Raw genomic sequence first — 8,467 nt, 5'->3', positions numbered from 1 at the left:
CTAACAGAAGAGTAAATAAATCATTATGAACTTTGTATGTAAACCAGTATAAAATAAAAAAAAAATAATTTTAAAAAAGAGAAGATAACCAGTACACTGCTGTTGTTTGGAAGAAACAGGGTCTTTTTCACAGACTTTACTATAATAAGACTATGCATTTACAATTTATCTAAACTAAGAGTGACTTTAGCCTATATTTAAAGTAAGCACTGGTGCTGTAAATAATCTATGTAAATAGTAAAGCCAACAGGGGACAATATTACATAATACTCAGTAACCCTAACCAAACACCCTGAGGGAATGGGTCATGGGGCCTCCGGACCAGAGTCTCAGAGGACACTAAGGTCAACTGGCATAATATACTTCACAGGACAATGGTCTACACTCCACACTGGTAAACAGAGACTGAGGGATTCAAAGCTTACACCTAACCATGTAAATGCAATCACTGGTCTCTCCCTGTCTGGAGCAGAGAAGAGTAAAGAAAAAAGCACCAATGGACCTTGTGATTCTCAGCTTCCATGACCCTGAGACAAGAAGCACTTGGTGTCCAGCTACCACTGCTAACTGCTCTGACAGGGATCACAACAGAAAGTTCTAGATAGAGGTAAAGAGAAATATAAAACACAACTCAAAATCATAATATTGACCAGGCTTATTGGCATGAAAGGGATGGGTGGAACCTGACACAATGGTCCTTAGTCACCATTTGAGCTTGAAATTGAACTTACCCCCAAGACACAATTGTCTGCCAAACAACAGGCAGATCTATAAGGTGAACAGTAACACCAGGGAAATACTCAGCACTTACAGCACTCAACAGCACAGCATCACAAAGTAGGACTTATCTAAGGATACAACTTAGAAGATAGAAAAGGAGACGACAGAGTGATGAATGGAAAAAAAGAATCACAAGGATGAGAGATGACAGAATGTGGGGATTATAATAAATGAAAAGTAAAAGCAAATGAGAATAGTACTAATAATAAAGTAAGGGCAAAAGGGCAATGTTAAGATTTCATTAGAAAGTAAGACTTATTACTTGCTAACTAAATCTGTAGTTGTTATTGTTGTTGACTGCCATCAAGTCAAGCTCGACTCATAGTGACCCTATGAACAAAAGACTTGAGGTCTTTCTATAACTATCATTTCTCCAAGTTCATAGAGTTTACAGAGGTGTATGGTTTAGGAAGTGGGTGGCATTCCTGCTTCCAAACCAGTCTTAAACTGGGAGCTCCACCAAACACTTGTAAGATTGTTGTTGTTGTTAAGTGCCGTCAAGTCGTAGGATAGTGACCCACTGAATGAAAGACCTGAACACTTGTATAACTTTCATCCTTTCTTCAGGTTCATAGGGTTTCTTGGAGGCAAGCTATTTAGGAAGTAGATGCCACTCCTGCTTCCAAACTTGTTTTAAATGGAAGGCTCCACTAAACACTCTCCACTATGGGTAACCATTATTGCATGTGACACATCAGTGTCACAGTGTTCAGCTTCATTTTCAAGTTCATGCGACTTGGAAGAACGTTTGACCAAAAACAATTAAAAACAGTATTTTATAATTCTGGCACATCCAAACACTGGCAGACTTTGGGCCAGAAACCCCCAATTCATCTGGCAAGTCCCCTCTGCTGACACTCACTTGGGATGAAAAGAAAGCCATAAATGCCCAAGCGTTCCATACGTGTCCCTCCCCAAGATGTGAGAAGCCAGCCTAAGGTTTGAACCGAGACTTGCAAGATAAGAAGGCAAAAAATTATGGTTTACCTCAACCATTTTCATTAGCAAACTGGACCCAGGCTATCTCTTGTAATACACTGTGCTTTAAAAAGCGGTTTTTTACTGACTGAACCTGTGAAGATAGAAACACAAGAACAGGGTACTCAGTGTTCCAGTGCATCTTCTGGTAGAACCAAGCATCAGGAAAGAGCAGACTGAGGTGCAAGTGACTTACAGACCTTAAAATAATAACCTTCTTTCATTCAGATGATAAGAGTAGGGGGTCCTGTCTATAGCTGAGAGAAAGGAATAGGCAGATGCAATGTTGAATGAAAGGAATGGGCTGCTGTTAGGTATCATCAAGTTGAATGCAACTCCTACCAACGCTATGAACAACGGACCTGAGCCCTGTTCTATCCTGTATATAAATCAAATTCTAAAACAGCGGTATTTTAAAAAGACCTTCAGGGAAATAAAAAAACAAACCAAAAAACCCACCCCACAACTGGTAATCTTATAAATAAACCAATATACCTTAGCAAGTGATTTTACAATAGGATTCTCCATAATCCCCTTGAGGAAAATTAGGTCTATTTCTTCTGTTCCTGGAGACGAGGGCAGCTCCGTAAGGTTATCCAATACTTGCTGCATTGCTGCTGAGATAAAAAAATCAATTAAAAAATTATCTTAAAATCCAAGCCACTGTGGATAAAAGGCACAATATAATGTAAATAAAAGACATTAACTCTCTTTTTTAAAAATCACATTTAAAACATGAAATTGTTAAATAAGCAGAGGTACCAAATTGTCTTCCCAGGAGTTAGCAGTAGTATAGGTGTTTATACTCTGTTTTGGCTTTGTCAGACTACCACATACATACTTGCAACTGTATATTTCACTTTATATTTTTCAAATCTAAAAGAAATTATCTAAAATGGCGTGACCATTGTGGAAGGTGGTATGACACTTTCTCAAAAAGCTGAAAATAGAGATACCACTTGACCAAGCAATTCCACTACTGGGAATATACCCCAAAGAGACCATAACTGACATCCAAGCAGATATATGCACACCCATGTTTATCACGGCTTTGTTCACAATAGCAAGGAGCTGGAAACAACCCAAGTGCCCATCAACAAACGAATGGATAGAGAAGCACTGGTATATTCACATAATGGAATACTACACTGCACTAAAAAACAAGGAACTCACGCAATATTATTCAAAATGGGTGACCCTGGAGGACATTATGCTGAGTGAGCTATCTCAGTCACAAAAGGACAAACACTGCATGGTGCCACTGTTGTAAAACAGGACTGACACTGGGTTTGGGAGAGACTGAGAAAGATGGGTTAAATAATGTATACTGCATTGAAACAGATGAGGGAGAAACTATTTAAAAGGGATAAGTGATTAGGTATTTTTGTCATGATGGACATTTAGAGCAAAGCCTGCACAGTGGAGTGGACCTGGGGGGAGGGATTGTAAAACAATGAAAGAGTTTTTCTTTCACTTTTCCAAGAGGGTAGTGTACTGGGCTGGAGGGTGGGGGTAGAGTTGGGAGGGGAGAAAAGTGCAACAACGGATGAATGGGAAAAAAAAAGAATTATCACTCAAAAAGAAATGGGAAATCTGAATAGACATATAAGAGATTAAATTTATAGTCAGAAAACCTCCCATAACAAGCTTAGAAACACATGATTTCACGGGTGAATTCCATCAAATGTTTTAAAAGAGTTAATATTTATTTTTACAAATTTTTCCAAAAATAGATAAGCAACATTTCCTAATCTATTTCACGAGCTTAGTGTCATCCTAATCACAAAACCAGACAAATATATCACACGGAAAGGCAAGCATAGTTAATACTCCTTAAAAATAGAAGTGTAAAAGTCTTTAATCATTAACAAACAGAATCTGACAATATACAAAAAGGATTATAAACTACAACCAAGTAGATTTATTCTAGGAATACAAGGTTGGTTCAACATATAAAAGTCAATAAATGTAATTGACTGTATTAATAAAACAAAGAGCAAAAATCACATTAAAAATGTAGAAAAAAAATCTGAAAAAATCCAACACCCTTTATAATAAAAACAAAAGAATTAGGAATATAAGGAATATTCAACATGATAAAATATCAACTCTAAAAAACCCACAACTAACATACTTAATGATGAACATCTAAAAGCCTCACCCTAAGATCAGGACTAGGATAGAGATGTGTACTCTTGTCAATCTCTTGCGATGATAGCCTCTGAAAACATGCTAGTGGGTATGATGTGATAATGACTCTATAGCATAAGAGCAACAATACTACTAGAAGTCCTAGCCAGGGCAACAAACTCCAGCCAGACTGAAATGGAAAAGGTAAAACTCTATCTGTATAGACAACAAGGATGGATGTGAACTGCCAGAGAGGTTCAAGCCTTTAGAGTAGCAGTGTAGCCTCCTACATATTATATCACCAGACTCCCTTGATCTTTTATATAGCTAACCTTACTTGCTGAAAGTGAGGAGGACTTGAAGTGCTTATTAAGGAGAGCAAAGATTATAACCTTCAATACAGATTTACATCTTAACATCTAGAAGACAAAAATCGTAACCACGAGGCTGACAGGCAACATTATGATAGATGGAGTAAAGACTGAAAGATTGTCAACAACTTCATCTTTACTTGGATCCACAAACAACAAACACTCTTGGCACTAGTAGTCAAGAAATCAAAAGATATATTGTGTTGGGAAAGTCTGCTATCAGGCAGCTCTCCAAAATACTGAAGTGCAATAATGTCAGTCTGAAGACTAAAGTGCCTAATTTAGGCCATAGTCTTTTTAGTTATTTGCTATGCATCTGAGCTGGACAATGAATGACAAAAGAAAAATGGATGCCTTTGAGTTGTGGTGCTGGAGAAGAGTACTGAATATCCCGTGGGCTACCACAAGAATAAATAGATAGTCTTGGAGAGGTGCAGCCACAGTGATCCCTAGAGGCAAGGATGGCAAAGCTTTATCTTGCATATCTTGGACAAGGACATAGTGCTAGGAAAGGTGAAAAGTTAGCAAAAGAGAGAAAGACCCTCAGTGAGATGGACTGACACAGTGACTGTAGCAATAGGCTCAAATGTATCCAAGATTATGAGGGTGAGGCAAGATAGGGAAGGGTTCATGCAGATCGGTTATTCAACTCAATGGTTGTATTGTTGTTGATTGCCTTCAGTCAAGTGTGACTCAAAGAGACTCTATGAACAAAAGACCTAATGCCTTTCTAAAACTACTGTCAATTCCAAGTTCATAGAGTTTCCAGAGGCATGTGGTTTAGAAAGTGGATACCACTCTTTCTTCCAAACCTGTTTTACAACTGGGAGCTCCACCAAACACTGTCCACATTGGGAAACCATTCTGGTATTTGATACCCCACTGGAACAAGTTTTAGCATCACAGCAACCCGGGTTATTTCATATTGCACACTGACAAAGAGTGATTTACAAAGTGGAAGAGTGTTCCTCCAGATATAAACACTAGTCATCAAGTCAAATACGACTGAGTAAGTTTTGCACAAAAGACCTGAACTCTGTGGTACATAACTCAATGGTGAGAGTTGTTGTTAGGTGCTGTCGAGTTGTAGATGACTCATAGCAACGCTATAACAAAAGAGACCTGAGCACTGTACAAAGAGTTTTCGGAGGCAAGCCATTTCAGAAGTGGATGCCGCTCCTGCTTCCAGGCTTGTTTTAATCAGAAAGGCCACCAAACACTGTCCACCATGGGTAACCATTTTCACATTTGGCCCATCAGTGTCACAGTGTTTAGCATCACAGCAACCACGAGTTACCTCTGCACAGCAATGCACAGACCAGTGCTACACCACTTACAAGAATGTTTGACAAAAAAAAAACACAAAAAAACCAAAAAAAAACCCCAAACCAATTTGAACCAGGCCTGAGGGCCAGAGATTAAAATCACCCACCTTGGGCTGGGTAGCATAAATTTCTGTCCACTAGGCCAATGTAGCTCTCGTTATGTTGTTGTCATTGTTATTATTGTTAGGTGCCATCGAGTCATAAACAACTCATAACGACTCTATGAATAAAAGATCTGAGCACTGTTCATAGAGTTTCCAGAGGCAAGCCATTTTGGAAGTTGAAGCCACTCCTACTTCCAAGCTTGTTTTAATCAGGAAGCTCCACTAAATTCTGTCCACCATGGGTAACCATTCATAAATAATGTATTGACACTAATAAATTATTTCAGTAAAGTTGAAGGAAAAATCTTCTTATATGATAATAAATTTTATTTCCATACACTAGGAGTGAACATCTCAAAATAAAATTAACAAAGCCAATTAAGTTTGCCAAAACTGCTGCAAAATATAAACATTGAAACTATAAACCACCACTAAACAAAGGATGTAAGTAAATGAAAAGATATTTTGTGTTCACAAAATAAAAACAATATTAAGAAAGCAAAACCAACTTGATCTTTATTCAAAAACCAACTTGAAATTTATTCAAATTCCTATCAAAATTCTAACAGCCTAATTTTTTCAGAAATGAAAAACCAATTTAAAATTCATATGGAATTGCAAGGTATCTCAAATACTCAAAATAACATTAAAAAATTAACACAGTTGGAGGGCTTACACATCCTGGTTTTAAAACCTACTACAAAGTTACAGGAATCAAAATAGTGTGGTACTGGAATAGTGTCCAAGGGAATAAAATTCAGAATATAGACTTAAGCCCATTCATCTAACACAAACTATTTTCAACATAGGAGCCAAGTAGATTAAATAAGAATAGTCTCTTCAACAAATGGTGAGGAAACAGTAGATTAAAAAGAAATTCTTGTTAAAAAAAAAATTTAACAAGAATAAACTAGCCCTGCAGCTGTCCTGATCAGAGGAGAGCCTCACTCTAAAAGGAACAGTCGTGAACTAACTCCTCGAGGGGAGAGGAACTCAGACATGGAACCTCATGCTCAGTTTGCTAAGCTGCTTGTGGTTATATAGAAATAAGTGCATTCTTGAAAAGACTCTGGAACTGTCATTAGGTAAGAGGAAGCCTTGTGAGGGGTGCTCCTAGCTCCTAAGAGCGTGAAAGTGAACATGAGGGACAGGCTCATAGTGTTATTGAAAGGTAATAATGAGAGGAGATTTGGAAACAACGAGAAAATATGTGCATTATTTAAAAGTTAAGAATACCTAAGGATATTTGGGATGTTTTTATTGAATAAAATCTCAAATTGGGGAAAAAAACCACAAAAAACCCAAACCCCAAAAACACCTTGTAACTCAGTTTTCAGCCCAACAGCAAACAGATCTAAGAAGATCAACAAAATCAGAGAGGAAAACACTAATCAGAGCAACCAACCCCACATGATCAAAAAGGCAGCATTTGTCCAAGAATAAAGACGAGAAAGGCTGGAAGGGATGGGAAAGAAGTAGAAGTGGAAACAGGTAACAGGGAGGAAAGAGAGAAGAGAGCCGCTCTATGCAGTGAGTGTAACCAATATCACAAAGTAAGCTGTTATTGTTGTGATGCAACAGTGAGGAGAAACTGACTCACAGCTGACCCTTCAGTAAATTTTCAGAGGTAGTAAAGTACACGACAGATTACTCATCTTTCTCCTGCAGAGCAAATGGTCGATTTGAACCCCAAGTCTTTGGGTCAGCAGCATAGCTAATCCACCAAAGCATCCTGTATAATGTGTATTACATACTGGGAAAACAATCTCCTCTGTAAACCTCCATACAAACATAATAGAAAGTTAACTGGAAAATAAAGGGGGACAGAGCACACAAGCGAGCTAGGATCCCTACAACTCATTAAAAAATCAGTCTATTTTTTATGTGAGCATATTTTTAATTATTTTATTTTATATTGGCTTGTGTATAAAATTCATATATCCTGTGTTTTTATATACTGTGCTTCACATATTCAACACTGTTTCAGAGTATCATTCTGATACAGTTTTATAAAATTAACCATCATTGATTCATACCCAACATTTTAATTATATTAGAAATCATTTATCAGTCTACCCCTTCTTGAAATAATTTAAGAGTAAATTTTGTTTTCTTTTAGGATTCTTTTTATCAAAATAAAATACACATTGATAAGTTAGGTCCTACTAATAAACAACTTATAATGAAATATATATCAATTACTTGCTGTCTGCTTCTCTTCAACTTCTCTTACTCCTTAGAAGTAACTAATTCTAAAAACATATTTTTAATGTTGTTGTTATGTGCTGTCCAGTCGCTTGCGACTCATAGTGACCCTATGTACAACAGCCCTAAACTCTGCTCTGTCCTGTGCCAATCACGCTGTCTCTGACACTCCCATCCCGATTACCCCAGTCACTGACTCAATCTACCTCATAGTGGGCCTTCCCCTCCTGCGCTGTCCCTCCACCCTCTCAAGCATGATGTCCTTCTCCAAGGACTGATCCCTCCTTACAACATGTCCAAAGTATGTTAGACGGGGCCTCAGAATCCTTGCCTCCAAGGAGTCACCCGGTTTAATACTTTCCAGGATGAATCTGTTTGTTTTCCTAGCAGTTCATGGTACTCTCAATACTCTTCTCCAGGAACTCAGCTCAAAGGCATCAATTCTCCTTCTATCCTCCTTGGTCCAACTCTCTGATATATAACAAATGATTGCAAAAACCTGGCCTGTATCAGACGTACCTTAATCTCCAGAGAGACACCACTGTTCTTCAGTACTTTGGAGAGGTCCCTAACA

At 37.9% G+C, this 8,467-nt stretch overlaps 1 protein-coding gene across 1 annotated transcript in view; it reads right to left on the bottom strand.

The window, feature by feature from the left end:
• Nucleotides 1-2,372, bottom strand: part of MPP6 (membrane protein, palmitoylated 6 (MAGUK p55 subfamily member 6)) — an 80,030-nt gene extending 77,658 nt beyond the window's left edge. Inside the window, exon 1 of the mRNA XM_006902391.1 lies at nucleotides 2,254-2,372. Coding sequence (XP_006902453.1) covers nucleotides 2,254-2,370 — 117 coding nt within the window. The 5' untranslated portion in view covers nucleotides 2,371-2,372. The remainder of the gene's footprint in view (nucleotides 1-2,253) is intronic.
• Between the last annotated feature and the right edge of the window lie 6,095 nt (nucleotides 2,373-8,467).

This window comes from Elephantulus edwardii, unplaced genomic scaffold (genome assembly GCF_000299155.1).
Source record: "Elephantulus edwardii isolate Elephantulus edwardi_28Jun2011 unplaced genomic scaffold, EleEdw1.0 scaffold00405, whole genome shotgun sequence".
In the NCBI taxonomy this organism is placed as follows: domain Eukaryota; kingdom Metazoa; phylum Chordata; class Mammalia; order Macroscelidea; family Macroscelididae; genus Elephantulus; species Elephantulus edwardii.
This window is presented reverse-complemented; position numbering and strand designations above follow the sequence as displayed.